The sequence below is a fragment of the Ostrea edulis genome, chromosome 7 (assembly GCF_947568905.1).
Source record: "Ostrea edulis chromosome 7, xbOstEdul1.1, whole genome shotgun sequence".
Taxonomy (NCBI): Eukaryota; Metazoa; Mollusca; class Bivalvia; order Ostreida; family Ostreidae; genus Ostrea; species Ostrea edulis.
The window spans coordinates 77,310,531-77,330,093 of NC_079170.1; the positions used below are offsets into that span (position 1 = coordinate 77,310,531).

At 37.3% G+C, this 19,563-nt stretch overlaps 1 protein-coding gene across 1 annotated transcript; it reads right to left on the reverse strand.

Annotated features, from left to right (window-relative positions):
* Nucleotides 1-1,810: 1,810 nt before the first annotated feature.
* LOC125656216 (interferon-induced protein 44-like) lies at nt 1,811-17,772 on the reverse strand. Its single transcript, XM_048886820.2, has 6 exons — nt 17,050-17,772; nt 15,756-15,814; nt 12,865-13,062; nt 10,111-10,257; nt 7,617-7,788; nt 1,811-3,341 (listed from the first exon to the last, which is right to left on the reverse strand). Exons 1-6 carry the CDS (start codon nt 17,579-17,581, stop codon nt 3,070-3,072), a joined length of 1,380 nt encoding a protein of 459 aa, XP_048742777.2. The 5' UTR covers nt 17,582-17,772; the 3' UTR covers nt 1,811-3,069.
* Between the last annotated feature and the right edge of the window lie 1,791 nt (nt 17,773-19,563).

A 19,563-nucleotide genomic window follows, 5' to 3' on the forward strand; every position in this document is an offset into this window, starting at 1 on the left:
AGTGATCAATCTCATAACTCCTACAAGCAATACAAAATAGATAGTTGGGCAAACACGGACCCCTGGACACACCAGAGGTGGGATCAGGTGCCTAGGAGGAGTAAACATCCCCTGTTGACCGGTCACACCCGCCGTGAGCCCTATATCCTGATCAGGTAAACGGAGTTATCTGCAGTCAAAATCAGTGTGCCAAGAACGGCTTAACAATCGGTATGAAACACGTCAGACAGCATTTGACCCAATGCGAGGTTGTATTGACGAACTAGGTCGTTATAACGATCGTATGTCCAAGCTGTACTGACACTCCCAGTATTGCTGGTCCAGCCTATACTGCCACGTCCAGTATCGCGTGTCCAGCCTGTACTGACACGCCCAGTATCGAGTGTCCAGTCTGTACTGACACCCCTGTGTCGCTGGTCCAGTCTGTATTGACACGCCCACTATCGAGTGTCCAGCCTGTACTGCTACGCCCAGTATCGAGTGTCCAGTCTGTACTGACACGCTCAGTATCACGTGTCCAGCCTGTATTGACACGTCCACTATCGTGTGTCCAGCCTGTACTGCTACGCCCAGTATCGAGTGTCCAGTCTGTACTGACACGCTCAGTATCACGTGTCCAGCCTGTACTGCCACGCCCAGTATCATGTGTCCAGCCTGTACTGCCACGTCCAGTATCGCGTGTCCAGCCTGTACTGACACGCCCTGTATCGCTGGTCCAGTCTGTATTGACACGCCCACTATCGAGTGTCCAGCCTGTACTGCCACGCCCAGTATCACCTGTCCAGCCTGCTGACACACCCAATACCGGGTGTCCAGCCTGCTGACAAGCCCAGTATCGAGTGTTCAGCCTGTATTGCCATGCCCGGTATTGTGTGTCCAGCCTGTACTGCCACGCCAAGTATCACGTGTCCAGCCTGTACTGCCACGCCAAGTACCGCGTGTCCAGCCTGTACTGTCACGCCCAGTATCACGTGTCCAGCCTGTACTGACACGCCCAGTACCGGGTGTCTAGCCTGCTGACACGCCAAGTATCGGGTGTCCAGCCTGTACTGCCAAACCCAATATCGCGTGTCCAATCTGTACTGCCACGCAAAGTATCGGGTGTCCAGCCTGCTGACACGCCAAGTATCGCGTGTCCAGCCTGTACTGCCACGCCAAGTACCGCGTGTCCAGCCTGTACTGTCACGCCCAGTATCACGTGTCCAGCCTGTACTGACACGCCCAGTACCGGGTGTCTAGCCTGCTGACACGCCAAGTATCGGGTGTCCAGCCTGTACTGCCAAACCCAATATCGCGTGTCCAATCTGTACTGCCACGCCCAGTATCGGGTGTCTAGCCTGCTGACACGCCCAGTATCGCGTGTCCAGCCTGTACTGACACTCCCAATATCGCGTGTCCAGCCTGCTGACACGCCCAGTATCGTGTGTCCAGCCTGTACATGGAACGCCCAGTAATCGGAGTTTCCCCAGTAAGCGGTATTCGACGTGTTTCTGAAATACTGCAGTTTGCATGTAATGAACAGTAGTCAGGGTTTTGACACATAGTGGACGAGCCTTCTGTAAAATTACCATAATTACGCTGACAATCAATATTCTTTTTTTAAATATACGTTTCAATGGAGCAAAGGGTGATCACTCTGAACGTGTTTCCAATATTGATTGCTGCAGACATTTTAAATGCTATATCAAGTAGTTTATTTTAAATCGGGGGTTCGGGAATCGAGCTGCCACTATTTTTCTTTTTCAACCGAGTTGTTTCTGTTTACTCAGTTTAAAGAAAGGCGAACAAATGAGTAAGGAGACAAAAGAAATAGCGATTGTATGCGTTTATCCATACACTATGCGGAAATAGTATTGTATCCAACACATGTGTATAGGAAGGAACTAACAGGAAGTAATGTTAACTATTGTATTATAAAAAAATGAAAATAACGTACATTGATTAATCTCATGACTCCTATAGATAATACAAAAATAAGAGTAGGGCATGAACGACTGGATAAACCAGAGGTGGGATCAGGTGCCTGGGAGGAGTAGACATTCATTGTCGACAGGTCGCACCTCCTATGAGCCTTATATCTTGATCAGGTTAATGGTGTAATCCGTAGTCAAAATCACTTTGTTAAGAACGGCCTAACACAGACGTGTATAAGTCAACAGTAGTAATGAAAGAGATATATCCTAAGCTTGACAATGGAACCGCAATTTATTTAGTCATATATTGTTGAATTTCCGCTTGAGAGTTTTTCACTCATATGGAGACGTCACCATCGCCGGTGAAGGGCTGCAAACTTTAGGCCGATTTTCGACGCTTACAACCTTTGAGCAGGGAGAGATCCTTATCGTGCCACAATTGCTGTGACACGGGGCCTCGGATATTGCAGTATCATCCGAATGACCACCCCGTTTACATATAGTCGCCTCTTACAACAAACATGGGGTACTGAGGACCTATTCTAACTCGGATCCCACAGGTGTCGAACCATAATTCACGCCAATCAAATCCTCTTTAGCAAACCAAAGTAAACACTCCCTCGGATACAATACAAATGGAAAATTATACAATGCAAATAAAGATTATACAATACAAATGCACATTTTTACTATACAAATGGAAAATTATACATTGCAAATGAAAAACAAATATACAATACAAATGAAAAATTATACAACAGAAATGGAAAATTTAGAATACAAGTGGAAAATATACAATACAAATGAAAAAAACCCCAATGTAAATGAAAGGTTAAACAATACAAATGGAAAACTTCAAATATTGCAACGTTTGACATGCCATAACATGCTTATACTTATATTTCTCTATAAAACGATCTTTAGATAATTAAATGAGTCGTTTACTCTGTACGACAGAACAACAACAGCTGGCTCAGTCTACTCTATACCGGTTTGACTGGTTCTTAAACATGAAGAGCTCTGTCCATGCTGTGTTACGTTCCCGGGTAGAATGGACCGGAAAGAAGAAATCACATACTCAAGTTATATTGTGAAGTTTTGGTATTATAGTTTAATAGACAAAATACAACTGAATTGAATTCAAATTAACTTTCAATCACTCATCAAGATAGTTGGTCAGGTAGTCGTCTGCGAAATTCAATATTTGCCTCAAGGCCAGCAGTGCAAGTGTGTTGATATCGGACTTGAGCTCCATTTCACTCTCATAATTTTTAATAGGAACGATGTGAGCTCGTGGAAGTCCGAATATCAGCGCTACTTTTTCTACAAGCTCTCCGACAGCAGGAATACAGAAGGTCTTGGAGACATCTCTCTGTAACGTCTCACAAACCTTATCGATCTTCGTCATCAGAACAACCTGTGGAATTCCTTAAAATGAAAATAATAAAAAAAGTTTACAAGTACATTTTCTCTTTCTTCTTTTTTCCTTCATAATTATGTCCTTTCAATTACTGATTACGCTCCTGCATTTTTGATTAGTCTAGCATAATATATGCTTCAGATATGAAACGGAAAATAATTCAGACACTTACTTTGAACTCCACCTCGCAAACAAAGTTTAGAAATATAGATATACTGGTTTCTAAGTAACGAATATCTTGAAGTGTTCCAGTAGTAGAAATACTATTAGAGTGAACCGGTAGCTCAGTGGTTAAATGGTTCGTTTCGTAACCGGGATGTCACTCATGTACTGACCACGTTATACATTTCGAAAACATTCAATGTAGGTAGTGATTGGTTCTTTAACAAATACTCAACATTAAGAAAGGTGAAGATAACGAACAGTGATCAATCCCATAACTCCTATAAGCAATACAACATAGATAGTTGGGCAAACATAACGGGTCTTTCGTTAGCATGTTAATGAACCTTCGCTGCTACGAATATGGGTAATAAGCACTAGTCTGAATTTATGGTACTTCACCTACAGCTGTTGACATCTCAATTTGAGTAGAGGATAATTGACGGGGGTTAAACTAAGAAAAGAATCAAAGGGTTTTGGTGTGGTTACGTGACGTCACTCGCTCGCACAGTGTCGTAACCCCGCCTACTGCATTGATTGGAAGATAAAAGAAAATGACATACTTGGTACATATTTCGTTTGAAGCAAACTCTGACTTTTCAATCAAATATGTCACGATTAACTGCATTTTCACTTTTTGCCGCGAGTGTTGCGAAAGATGTCGTGGAATGTGCGTTGATTTTTTCACCAATTTCAACAACGAATTAAAGGTTCTCGGTCCGTTTAACCACACAATGACATCGGGAGGAGGTACTTCTCGATATTCAGTCAATGACGTTTTAATGATATTTTCTTTTCAGATTCCACGCATTTCTAATTGTAGAAGTGTACATTGATTTACATTTGTGGTCACAGAAGAAGTGTCCACGTCCATCATCATTTGTAATGTGACATCACAATCATATCGGCCCATGTACGTAGATGTTTCATCACGATTGCGGTAAAGTAGTCACTTGGTATCTGTCCTTTTGTGACTCAGTAATAGCCCGGGTATTCTTTTGAATATATAAATAACAAATAAACACAATATCAGAATGTGATATGATTTAACACAGAGGTCCGTGCTTGCCCAACTCCTTATTTTGTATTGCTTATAGGCGTTATGATTGTTATTTTCACCTTTCACTTGGAAAGAATGACAGAATATATACGTGTAGAAATTGATTCATTTTGATGTTTATTTTTGCGCGCCTTCGAGAAACCAATACCCCTGCACCGAAAGTAACCGACACTGGCGACAGATTCGCGAAATTAAGCACTTAATATTAATAGCTAAAGAAAGCAAATATGTTGTAAAGGAGAGGGAAAATGAAGCTCAAACATGCTGGATGTGCGCAAGATGGCAGGAATGTAAATATTGTAATCAGTCGAAAAGTGACAGCAGCCTAGTGGTCAAATTGCTAGCTTTGCAACCGGAAACCCAAGTTCGATTCTCGATCCCGCCGCTGCGTCAAACACAAGGATGATTTCTGTTATTGTCTAATTGTTTATCAGTAGAGTGATGAACCGGTTATTGCTTGTTTCTTCTTAGTTTCTCTTTGTACGTAATAAGTATCTGTCAAATCATTGACCGACCAATAGCTTTAACTGTTTCATGGCAATGTACGTGAACCTTGTTAAAAATTCGCTGCCATACGCATCAAGCGTATTTGGGAGTCGGGCCTATTTGTTATCATTACTTAGTACAAATGACAGCGGATAATCGATTTCAGGATGTCAACGACCAATATTTCGATAACCTGCTTCAAAACAGATGTGTGGATTTTCATGGAGCAGTCGCAGAAATGAAGGTCTGGGGAAAAGTAAGAAAACGTGACTTTATAATCTACAAAAACCAACGATGCATCAAGATAATGGGTATGTATATTGAATAGAAGAAGTGCGTGAGTAATAGACAAGAGGGGATGATTTCTGTAATTAGTGGAGAGATGTGACCTACGCTTCATTTAGTCAGTTTATTGCAGTACTTCTTCCTGGTTGTGATAACTTTGCCAAAAAACAAAAAATCGAAATGAAACTATTAATTATGGTTCGACAATGTGTCACAAAGTGAAAATATGGTTGGATACAGAATAAAGGAAAAAAATAATCCGACGCACAATGATAACCTTACGTGCGACATTTAGTGTTACACTTCTAGATTCATATGACCTCGGTATATGATGACCGTCTCTAGTCACAAATCTCAGAGCAATATGTGATGACCAAAGGAAGAAAATGATAACCCTCACAATTACAAAAGGTGTTTCAGGTAATTGATCTTTTGTTTTACAATTTAAACAATCGAATGGTTATAGAAAGGACAAAGTTGTCAATTTACTAAATTATCACGATTATATACACTTAAAATAAATAGGTGTATAAACCATCAAGTACTTTTATCATTGTACTTACATGTAATAGTTTTTTTTAGGTAAACATATGACACGTGGGCTGGTCAATACATTTAAAGAACGGTGAAAGAGACGCAAGTTTTTGCATCTGATCTTGATATTTTAAACGTTTTAGAACTTGCATCTTTGCAATAGAATGTGATATATGGGATATCCCAAACAATTTAATGATATTATAATAAATAAAGTTCTTTCAAGATATTTAACAAAGATACTATGTGTACTTTACCAGAGAACTATAGTCAGACCCGTCCTGTGTTTATAAACTACATATACCCGTGATGCTCGAAATCCCATGTCGGCTCCAGCTCTGTTTCCATCATCATAAATATATGCATGTTGAAAAGATTTTATACAACATTTTATAACATACATGTATTGAAAAAGATTAAGATTAAGAAAGTGTAAATTACAACACTGTGGTTCTTTTTATTGCAGAGAAGTAGATAAGTTAATTGTATAACAGAACTTTAGGGAAGCAGTCCAAACTATCGTCCCTCGATGATGAACTAGAATTTATGAACTATCGCCTCCGGCCGTTGGCCTCGGACAGTAGCTTATGAAGTTTTTCACACCACCTCAGAGCAAGGGTTTTGACTATTTCCCTGGGATACTTGATATCATAGGACTTTGACACAATCTGAGCAAACTGGTATATATAGTATATAGTGTGAAGGGAGCTAAGAAAGCAGCCATAAATTCTCGGTTGCTCACTTCAAACTCTCCAAACTTCGATATTAATCGGGATAATGCATAATTACCCGACTTCACAGAAACTTTGAAAAATTAAGTCCAACTTCGAGAATTAGGTCGCCGTTGTTAACCCTGCACCATTTTCTCCATGCAATTTCCCTTCATTGCGTTGCCTTTTGTGTATCCGTCATCCGTTGCAGTCCAATTCAGAATTACCGTTACTTGGGGTCACCCTCACAGTATTTAAATTTATATTGATCACCAGTTTCGTTTTTACTAGCTATTAACTTCTGAGTTCAAACGAGTCAACCATATTGAAACTTTAAATTTCCGGTGAAGATCTGCAGCAAAAGTAGTAATATTGTCCAGTAGTTTTGCACCTTTTGAACTTGAGTCATTCAGTGCTAAACAACCATAATATGGTTGACTCGTTCGAAGTGGACAATAGTGTCCATCTAATGCCACTGGGCTGGTTTTTATACACCCGTTAAAGATGGTACGTATTATGGAATTATGTCTTTCGGATGACACCGTAAAAACTGCCACAACATGTGTGATCTGATTAAGATTACTCTATACTCAATGGCTGTAAACACCGAACATAAGCCTAAAGCCGCTATTTTAACACGTTATTTTAATGCGTTATTTTACACACTAAATCTGGAAAGAAATACTTATCATCATTGGATTTGTTTTGATAGTAATTCTTCATTCATATAGAGTCGTCACTAGCTTTAGGTGAAGTGTAACAAATGAAAACTAAAAGGCTCTCAAGGCTGTAACAATGAGAGTGCTTTATCCTGTAAACGCCTACCGTGATAATGGACCTCCTTCTGAAGGGCATGTCTGAGGAAACCTTTCATGTTGAGCGCATGATGGAGTAACAATCACTACCTAATCAAACGTCTCATGTATGGCGTAGCACCGGGATTGAGAATCGAACCTGTGTATTCCGGTTACAAGGCCAACCGCTTAACTCCCTAGATTACGGTCACCATTATTGACTACTATCAATAATTACGTTTAAACATGTACCTCTTTGGTTAATTTTCACTTGTAAAGTTTTTATTTTTTGTATTATCTCTTCCGGCAATACATCTACACTTGTTGCATCAACGACGATAGCCACTACATGGATCTTGTCCTTGGAGGAGGGGGTCTTGTTGAAGCCAATGGTGTCAGGACTTAACAAGGAGGCTGCATTAAACTGCAAAAAATGAAAAACTAGGTCAGTAAATTATGATGTAAGTGGTACTTATTTTTGGATCCAAAGAATAAAGACATGGTATCTGACACATTGAGTGCTGTTCTATTTTGACTATGTCCCCCCAGGAAAAACATGCTAACGAATTATGTTACATACATTGTACGTAAAGGGTACGAAAGTCAACCAATCCCTACCGAAACCCTCTAATTCGTTGTTATTTAGGTGAACGTCTGCTATCTAAAGAATTCTATGGTCGTTATAACGATCTAGTTCGTCAATACACCTCGCATTGGGTCAAATGCTGCCTGACGTGTTTCATACCGATTGTTAAGCCGTTCTTGGCACACTGATTTTGACTGCGGATAACTCCGTTTACCTGATCAGGATATGGGGCTCACGGCGGGTGTGACCGGTCAACAGGGGATGTTTACTCCTCCTAGGCACCTGATCCCACCTCTGGTGTGTCCAGGGGTCCGTGTTTGCCCAACTATCTATTTTGTATTGCTTGTAGGAGTTATGAGATTGATCACTGTTCGTTATCTTCACCTTTCATCTAAACTTTTCATTTCGCAACAAATCCATGATGTAAATCATTCAAGTTTTATTCAAAGACAGAAGCAAACTACATCATGATTATCTATAACTGTGTGTCGACTCAGCAAACTACATCATGATTATCTATAACTGTGTGTCGACTCAGCAAACTACATCATGATTATCTATAACTGTGTGTCGACTCAGCAAACTACATCATGATTATCTATAACTGTGTGTCGACTCAGCAAACTACATCATGATTATCTATAACTGTGTGTCGACTCAGCAAACTACATCATGATTATCTATAACTGTGTGTCGACTCAGCAAACTACATCATGATTATCTATAACTGTGCGTCGACTCTTTGAAAAAACAACCCATGAATGTGAACGATATTTGATCTAGTTTTTTATTTGTCCAACTCTCTATTTTGTATTGCTTTTAAGAGTTTTGAGATTGATCAATGTTCGTTATCTTCACCTTTCATAAGCTAAAACCCAACATTAGTTTTTCTATTCGTTTTTTTTGGTCCGGCGTCTGTCTTTGAAGATTTAATATTTTTGACTTATTTTCAAGAGTCACATTATTAATTTCAGACCAAACTTACCACAAAGCATAATTATGTAAAGAGGATTAATGTTTAAAAACATTACCACACCGTTTTTGAGGTGAATATAATTAAGAATTAGTGGAAAAAAATAGTGAAAGCTTCCTGACATAGTGTAGATTTATGTTTGTTCAAATCATGGTAGTTTGGTGTAGGGTGGGGCCATAACAAGGTATCAAACTTGTACACAGGGATATATATAGGATAGCTCTTGAAATATCTTCTTCTCAAGAACAACAGAGCCATGATTATTCATATTAATATGCAAGCATTTCAAGGCAATACAGATTCGATTTTTTTTGAAATTGTGGAAGTTTTACATGGGAATATATAGGAATATATAGGAAAGAGCTTTTAAAATACTACAGCAGGGTAATGAATTTGCATATTAATGTGAAATCATCCCAGGTAATGCAGATTAAACTTGGCTCAAATTATGACCTTCGGGGGTAGAATAGAGCCACAATAGGGCATCAAAGTTTCATATGGGAATATAAATGAAAACATCCTTTAAAATATTATTAAGAGTACTCGTAGCCGGACAATGCTTAGTCATTTGCATATCGATATACATAAATGTACAAGCAATATGCAATGCAAAGTTTAGTTTGTTTGATGCAGGGGCACCAGATGTAGGGTGGGACCATAATATGAGATCAAAATCTGATATGGGAAATACAGAAGAAATTAAAACAAATTACATGTATTCGCAATATTAGCAGGATCACAATGGGGATCCGGGTTAAAGTGGGTTCTAAGTACCCATTCCTTGTCATAAGTGGGTGTGAGGTACAAAACAAGCACATGTAAGAACTAATATGTATATTATTCTTGATGTCGCTCTATACAGAAATAACTACGTTTCATCAAAATCTTAGAGAGGCATATATTTGTGGTTCATATCATTGAATCTTTGGTATTTTCAGAAAAAAATCCATAAACCAAAGAGTTGTGCATATATTCTTCATTAAAATAAAGCGATGTTTAAAAAATAAAACGGAAGTTCCTGATGCACTTTGATTGTTTTGAATATCACTTTCATAAAGGGTAGTGAAAAGTGTGCTTGTCATGTTGTGGTGTTGATGTTAAATGTACAACCACACGTGATCATATATGCCTGTAATCCTTTACTGATGTAGAATAGGTGTTAATGAAGCCTTTAATTTTAACTGTACCGTGTACTTGTCTGGCATGTTTCCATCTAACATATAGCAGAATTCCTGTGGATCTATACCGTCGTCCTTTTCCAGTCCTTTTGTGTCACACAACCGGAAGTTTAATGGTCGCCCGGATCTACCTTTCCGCACCTGGTACATCCGTAGCTGTGTAGAGAAAATATATATAAAATATCAAAGCCTGTTTTCTTCAGAAGCTATTATTCCTCTTTGCTTGAATGGAGCTTTGTATTTTACTTAGAACCTGGAAAAAAATCCCCAAACTTAGCTGTTTTGTTTCTTTGTTAGTGAATAAATGTCAGATGAAATGTTAAACCCAAATATAGTATTGTTTTATATTTATAGTGTTTTAGGTATTTTTTGCAGTTGTCCATTTTTGTACAAAATTTTGGAAATGGGAAATATCCAGAAAAATTACAATCGCAAAATGAATATACAGTCTGTAATTAGATACATGTATATATCGCATAATTTAATTTATCTTTTAGGGATCGATTTGCAAATTTTCACCTGCAGAAAATACCCGTTATACGGTAAGTAATTGTTTTGCAAAATTGAGTTCCTTAATAATTTTAGATATAATATAATGTCGGAATAGCTATTCGAAACCATAATGCTTTGCATATAATTTATGTCAATTTTGGTTTAAAATATCTTACTAAAAATGGGGATATTTTAGAATTCATGAGCCGGGCAGTGAATAGTTTCATTTTTCTTTTATAAAAGCTGTAAATAACGTACAGTGATCAATCTAATAACTCCTATAAGAAATACAAATAGAGAGCTGCATGTGCAAACACGGATCTCTGAATATGCCAGAGGTTGGATCAGGTGCCTTGGAGGAGTGAGCATCCCCTATCGACTGGTCACTCCGCCGTGAATCCTATATCTTGACTAGGTAAAGGGAGTAATCCATAGTCAAAATCATTCGGTCAAGAACGGTCTAATAATCGGTATGAGGCACGTCAGACAACAATTGACAAAATAATAGGTCGTATTGTCAAACTAGATCATTATTACGATCATAAAATTTGAGAAAATGCTTACTTTAAAGACGACTGTTGAAATCAAATTGTTTGTCAGTTGCCTGCCCTGGTCTGAAAATTTTACCACACCCATGCTCAAACTTGGCCATGTTTGTTTTAAGTACAACTCTGAGCATGCTTCCAAGCATACTTTAAAAACCTTGAGCATGTACTCCCTTTTGAGCATGATAATTATTATGTAAGTTTTATAACCTTCATTTTTTAATATGAGCACCATTTAGAGCATAAGGTTTTAGTTCAAGTATGAAAATATGAAGTTTTATAACCCCCAGACCTAATTTAAAAACTGATCATACGCAGAACAAGCTCTTTCGTATCGAACCAGTTGAGAGATATAAACACCATATGCAGGTGGTAATGAAATATCGCTATATAGATATGGGAATTTGGGGATGAAGAAGCTAAAATCATCATCCCAATTGTCATAGAATTGGGTATTTCCTTTTTCCCTTTTTGTTGACGAATATCGAATAGAAGACCACATCAATAGATTTTTCTTCTCACATACACTAAAGTCTGATTCATAAGAATTTAAAAACAGGTCTTCTAACAAAGGAACACAATTCGTGCCCATAGGAATTTCAACAGACTGTTGGAAGACATGATCACCAAAAGACCACTACGATATTGTCAATGAGGAACTCCAGCATATTTTTTCAACTTCAGAGTATTTGCGCGTGGAATCAGAGTGGCATTTAACAAAGTCAGTTTATGGATGACTGATCACTAGCTATGAATGTGAGAAATGGCCATGTAAAACGTTGAAAAATCATACGTTTTGATGTTGTTGAATTGAGAAAAGTTTTGCGATTTCAAATAAACTAAAATGGCTTTAAAATTTTCTTAGAATCCACATTTGATTTACACCACATAGGGCATATGTTGTGGTACAATACGTTTGAAGTTTCTCCTTCACAGCTGTTAATATTTTTCGTGAGGAGCAAAGATAGGGGCTTGCTATTACATTTACTGGATCCAGATATGTATCGTATTGGTAAGGGTTTTTGTGAAGTTTTGGAATGCAGATTTTTCTGTCTCACAATGCTGCGATGTCATTTCATTGTGACGTCATATATTTTCAGATACTAGTATTTTGTATGGTTTACGTTACACAGTGAAGCAAAATATTTTGTATGTTTTCTTAAATTTCAATTTGAAATAGCTTTCTGGTGGACAGCCTTGGGGTTTTTAGTTTACACATTGTGTAAACCATTTTTGTCTATCTAATTAGTTTTTGCTTTGAAGGTCAAATGAGGATTTAAATCATTTTAAATTTCATTGTGTGGGCAAAATGTGAAAAATGACCCTTCACTATTTACTTGTATGGGATAGGGAAATTTCACCTTGGAACAAAACCTCGTCCTAGACTACAAATCTCGTACCCTCGGTGGAATTTTCCTATCCCAAACTCGTACTAATGAAGGATTCTATTAATCTCATGTTGTAAAGAATACAGATATTATGCCTGTATTAGAATCCTATGATATGATCCGGATAAATAAGTTTACCTTTATTATTACCTTATTTAATCAATCAACTTTTGTTCAGAGTTATTCCAGATTTTCTCTTCATGATACAAAAACCATGACATACATGAATTGTTCCAATATATATTGGTTGCTGAATGTGTAGTGCGGGTACAGGTCGTTTTGGACATGTTTATATTCAGTGTTAAACTGAAACATTTATTGGGTCAACATTGCAATACCTTTGTTGTAAGACTCCTATCCGTAGATCCGGAGCTAGCTTGGCTTGTCACAGCACCTTTGAATATTGAGTTAATCGTGTTGAAAAAGCTGGATTTCCCCGCTCCAACTTGTCCGACGAGAAGAACCTTCACTTGATCAACACACGTTTCTTCCAGTGGGCAGTATTCCTCGACTTCTTTTCTTAAGCTTTGCAAGTACTAAATTTCAAAAGTAAAACACGCTCCATCAAAATGCATCATATACAAGCTCGTTGAATGCAGTAAGTTTTCACTATCATAATTCAAAATAATGTTGACAACCGAAATGTGATTGGTTTCTAAAACTTCGCATACCGTAACATTACAGGCACATATTTACTCTTGCATACTATAATTTCGCACAACACAAAATCTTAACTTGTATAATTTACCCAACGGTGTGATTTTCACATCAACTGCAAGAATATAATAAGAACACACATCAAAATTACATATACCATACTTAATGGAAATAAAAGAACTTGTAACTATGTAAATTATATATGAAGTGTTACAACCACGCAATCTTATAACCAGAGAGAGGAGATACTAAACTTAAAGCAATATTAAACGTAGTGATATTATATAATCAATATCTGTAATCTGGTCGATTTTTGTTGGGATAAATTGTTATTCTAAAATCAAATTACGTGCGATCATCTTTTATTACAGTTTGAATTACATTGTAACTTCTAAAATGTACGCGGACGAATTCCTGGTATTACATACTTTTATCTCGTTCTTATTCTATCCTGTTTTATTTCCTTTAAGGAGGCATGACACATGAATTATGACTCATTGTGAAATACTGCTAATATCATTCAATCTGTTCCTGGATTTAATATAAGTGCAAGGTGAAGATAACGAACAGCGATCAATCTCATAACTCCTACAAGCAATACACAATAGATAGTTGGGCAAACACGGACCCCTGGACACACCAGAGGTGGAATCAGGTGCCTAGGAGGAGTAAGCATCCCATGTGTGAGGAATGTATCAATATAATACCGTCAAAACCTGTGAACAGTGAAGCCATACCTTAGATTACCAGTTGCCAATTCGTAGGCTTAAATGCAATTATCCAGTTAATTTCGAAGAAACCCACCCAGATAATTGTTGAATAGAGAATATGTTGTTTTCTGTCCACGTCACATTCCAGTCATGCATTGTCTTTCAGAGAGGGGACTGAGATGCTAGTCCATATTGGCATTTTTTATTTTCATAATTTTCATTCATGTGTCGTTTCCATATATCCCGTGAACTCGATATAAAAAACACCACAGAGTCGTCCACTCTGCTTCATACTCAGATATCTTATTGAAAGTGCATCACAGAAATTAATGACAAACTAACAACTCAACTGTATGAGAAAAGGGGTTATTTCAGCTTCTCCATCGTCAACTTCCCCTATTTATGTAGCAATATTCCATTACCACCTGCATATAATGTTTATATCTCTCAACTGATTCGATACGCAAGAGCTTGTTCTACATATGATCAGTTTTTAAATCGAGACAGGCTACTGACAAACAAGTTGTTAGGGTTTCAAAAGTCTCGTTTAAGCTCAGTATTTTGCAAATTCTATGGCCGTAATAACGATCTAGTTTGCCATTACAACCTATCATTTGGTTAAATGCTGTCTGAAGTGTTTCATGCTGATTGTTAGGCCGTTCTTGGCATACATATTTTGACTACGGATAACTCCGTTTGCCTAATCAGGATATAGGGCTCAGGGAGGGTATGACTGGTCGACAAGAGATACTTACTCCTCCTATGCTCCTGATCCCACCTCTAGTATATCCAGGGGTCTGTGCTTGCCCAACTCTTTATTTTGTATTGCTTATGGGAGTTATGAGATTGATCACTGTTCATTATCTTCGCCTTTCATTAGATTGTTCAGTTATACTATCTGTTTCGTTTCATTTTGTTCTGTTTCGTCATATTTCATTTCATTTCAATCTGATTTTGTTTCTTATTGGTAGGTTTGGTTTCGCATTTTACAGGTATCCGTAAAATTTTATCCCGTGATCAAGCATGTAAAAAATTGCTTTGTCACTTTTTTTCCCTGACTTTACGCAAAGTATTCAGAAGTTGATATCAAAACAATGCTGGGGCTCCTCATTGACAATATCAATGTAATCTTTGGAAAACGAGGACTTCGAAATGTTTTTTGAAATCCCCACGGCACAAATTGTGAACCTTTATTTGCCAACGTTTTTTTTTTTATATCTTTCTCAAACTAATGGAAAGAGTTAACACTCTTTCATAAACCGTTTCGCAGTTGATATACAATGCATATATTGTCCCTACCTGAACTCACACGCAATCCTTAAACCAAATACACAAAATAGAACAGGTCTAAAACCCTAACCAATCATGACAAGATTATCCAGTGTTAAATACTATATTAAAGCAATCGTCTTATATAATCAATTTTGTACCAAAAATCCTTAGCATAATGTACATGACACCACATGGCAATGTCTGGGCTCTGTGTTATGTATAAAGTGTAATCCATCATATAATTTCCCCTTGGAATTTACACTTTCATAGTCATGTTCACATTCAATTCATAAACTTTACACTTAATCCTTAATCTCCGTATATCTCAAAGTGAGGGTATTTTTATTCTTTATGTTATTCTTATTCGATGTAGGGATTTACATGTTATGGGATTGATCGCTGTTCGTTATCTTTATATTGTTCACACAATAGTTGTATTGCTTCGCTTTGGGTTCGATTTACACATGCATGCGTCACATTCAATCATGCCCCAAACACCAATGACATAACTAAAGCTATTTTGTCGACAGATTTGATGTGTTTTCTTATTTTTTAGATAACAGGATATGATGTCACTCTCCTTAATATACCTTATTGTCCCACTCCGGGCTGGCTCGCCAAGTATTAAGTCCGGGTTCAAACATCCCTTCTGCGAAATAAAAAAAAAACACCCACTGTTATTTATCAAATAATGCAACATTGTGTTATGTTCTACACGAGTGATAGAGCTTTAAATCAAATTTCTTAACGCTAGTATCAGATTGAATCCCATAAACGCACATATATAGACTCCCTTAAGGTTAGTAAATCATTTAGCTACCTGTTAAGTACAATATTTACCAAGTAAAGAGGATGAAGCAAATATTGGACTTCAAGTACACATAAAGCATCGTATTAACCGATTTGTAATATTTGTAATATAAAACAGCTAGGATTATATAGTTCGGTAATATGAAGAATGATTTACTGAAATTATAATGGTGAATATTGACATTCATGGGGTGTGAAAATTCGCTTCCGAGTTTGCGAGTTTTAACCCACCTCGACCAATATTCACCAATAAAAAAATTATAACTCTATACCATTTACCTAGTGTGTTGAATCTCAGCCAATCAGAAAGGTCAGAAATATTCAATTATACAGTCTAATACAGAGCAATAGCTTTACGATAGTCAGAAGCAAGGTCAGAAGCCATATCAAATCAACCAAGCCAGATAAGAGATTTAGATAGGGCGACATGTTTATACAGGAAATACATACTTGTATATCTATCATACCTGCTGCTATCAATTTTGAGCAGGCGAAGTATGCATGCATTTAGGTAAATGTTCTGCAATCCGTTGTTTATGTTAAATGCTATGATCAATGAAATCACCAATGGTTGAAAACTATTCTTTGAATAAGCTCGTGATTTTCAGAGGAATTGAACCATAAAGAAAACATAAGATCAGAAGAAGAGAGAAACAGAAAGAGAGAGAGAGTTCGGAACTTCAGACTGAGTTAGTTTAATGTAATAAAGTATTTTATGTGTTATAAGCAGGTTAAATGCTACATTTTCCCAATGATATTGAATTATTATATATAGATATAGATTTTACTCTCTTTAATCAGCAGTAAGGGCATTGCTTTTAATCATAATTTGCTAATTCAGTGATCGACTATTCAATGACAGATATACCGGTATTAATTCATTGGCACAAACACTTAATTTTGGTCAAATGTCATGAATGAAATGATGCATTTGTTAGCGTGTCTGTAAATTTTACATTGTATTGACTTTCCTCGCATGCGATGATGGTCAGCGAAAATTTTGATCAATGCACAGGTCATTGAAATATCGCTTTGTTTCTTCCGTTTCACATTTAAACAAGAATCTATACGTACCGTCAACTCTATATACTTCCAAATCTCTCACTTCTAAAATATCGTCAGAAAATGCCGAGAGGTCATCCCCTTTCATATCATATGTTTTGTTTAGTGTACAGCTTTTCAAAGTGAAAACGCCGTTCGCAGGATCAATGTTTGCAGCAATGTGAGGCATATCAGGTCCACCTCCAAACACGGGACCAACGTTATGACAACAATGAATGGCATTTCCATATTCACCTGTTTTGATTGAATATTTTTTGTCTACACGTTTTCCATTATATCTCAGTTGAAATAAAAATGCCTTTGGATCATAAACATAATGTGCACTCCCAGCACCCAGCCAGCTTTTTGAGGTATATCCCCCGTACACGGTGTTTTTGGTGTTGTAGATGACGGTTACGGTCGGACCCTTACAGTCACACTTGGTGTGGAAAGTCCAGGCGTCACATCCATCTCGGCTGATTTTGTATAGCAGAGTGAATTTTACCTTGCCTCCAATCCATTTCTGCAAGGTTTTCATCTCATCTTCTTGTATGGGAGTTGTCATCTTTCCTGGTGTTGTTCGGCGAATACAAACATTAACACAATAGTAGAACGTAGGCGTTCTCTGTGATAGCTTTATCTTATGATGATAATGGTACTCCGATATGTTGATAATACTTAAATTGATTTAAATGTTTATACTGTATGGAAGTAGTATATGTGTCTATACAAGGGTGGGGTATGTTATTAAAACCGTTTTGATTCACTGAACCTCGTTCAATGACGATGCGGTGAGCACCATTACGACTGAAATCCATCCTATGTGTTATTGTATGAAATCACTGCAAATTCCTTTTCGCAATGGCTTTATCTATTGTGTACAACATTCCCGTATAAACAGTGACTTTGAGAGAGGTCACTTGAGGTTTCGTCATATCACCGTGTACAATGCCACATGGGGGTCCATGATCAGTGTAGCACGGGGATGTGAATTCGAATCGAAGAAAGTAGGTCGACAAGTATTGAAAGACGGATTGTGTTTAATTAAGATAAATCTAGAAAACCAAAAGTATTGCACGGAAGACACTGGTTATTGACAAGGTAGCACTAATAATTGGGGAGTCTAGAACACTTTGGAAATGCTCAACCACTTCGACAATATACAAGTAGGGAAGGCACCGGATATATTGTTCGGTGTACGTAATGATAAATCTTCATTCCTATTGCATAAAGTCCCAAGTTATTTTACCAGAAACGTTTCCTTTGAATGGGAATTCAATATTCGACTGAAGAAACCAACACCAAATCATGCAATACTTTTGGCTTTCTAGTATAGATTTATCTTAATTAAACACAATCAGTCGTTGAATACTTGTCGACATACTTAAAGTTTCTTCGCTTCGAATTCACATCCCTGTGCTACACCGATCACGGTCCCCGCATGTGGCATTGTACACGGTGATATGTCAAATGCACCCTACGGTTTACTCGGGGGATGTTACTAAAGCCGTTTGGATTCACTGAACCTCGTGCAATGATGATGCGGCGAATACCATTACTTGTGTTATCGCATCAAAACATCAGACCTTATGTCACAGTTGCAATTTATTCAAAATATATTTATGTAACAGGGTGTTGATTGCAAATAGGTAACTCCTGTTGAGGTTCTGCACAAGGCGTTTATTCAGCAAAGTATATATAAAGTTGCTTGAAAAGAAAGCCCTGTAACAATTGTATAACAATAATCAAACATATGTATAAATCATAAAATACAATGTTACTTTTACAGACTAATTGATATACAATTAATGGTAGTAATATTTACATACTTCAAGGGAGATAACTTTGTCTTACACAAAGTGCTATACATGTAACATTAAATACACAAATGCATCTCCCAATATTTACTCTTGCCTATGGATACAATCTTTACTGTACACTTATGCTTATCATAATATAAACATTACAGTTATTACTTTGATATAAAATATCCATTTTGAAAAATATTTAAGTTAGTAACTCAAAATACTCAAACATACCATTGTATGGGAATAGGCCAATATATACAATGGTGAACTGCTAATGTGGAGATAACATATGAACCATATGAAGTTCAAACCTGCAAGTTAATCAAATAACTTACAACTTGCTGCTAATGCAATTATCATAAAAATATGGCCATTAATTAAAATACATCATAGTGAGACAATTGAACTACATGTATTTACACTTTCAGATAGCATGACTACGTTGGACCAACATCGGTAAATGGTTGTATGGTGGGCGTGGGTTAGACAACGTTGGGCCAACATTGGGCCAATGTTACCATGCCAATCTTCTCAACCATGATGGGATTTCTATGTTGGCCCAACGCTGGCCCAACGTAAATCAACTCTTATTTGCTTTATTTTCCAAAGATGTTGGGATTCTGAAGTTGGCCCAATGTTGGTCCAACGTTTGTAATGCATCCTTAAAAAGATGTTTAATTAAGCTGGTAATAGTACGTTGTCCCAGCGTTGGCCCGATGTTAGCATGAATTCTATTATA

Bases quoted from the DNA above. Each gene is read 5' to 3' on its own strand.
- LOC125656216 (XM_048886820.2), bottom strand. From the start codon at position 17,581: ATGACAACTCCCATACAAGAAGATGAGATGAAAACCTTGCAGAAATGG. The intron at 10,258-12,864 runs GTATTGCAATGT...TTCTCTACACAG, and splicing joins ATAGGAGTCTTACAACAAAG to CTACGGATGTACCAGGTGCG. The intron at 7,789-10,110 runs GTACAGTTAAAA...CATTTTTTGCAG, and splicing joins ACATGCCAGACAAGTACACG to TTTAATGCAGCCTCCTTGTT.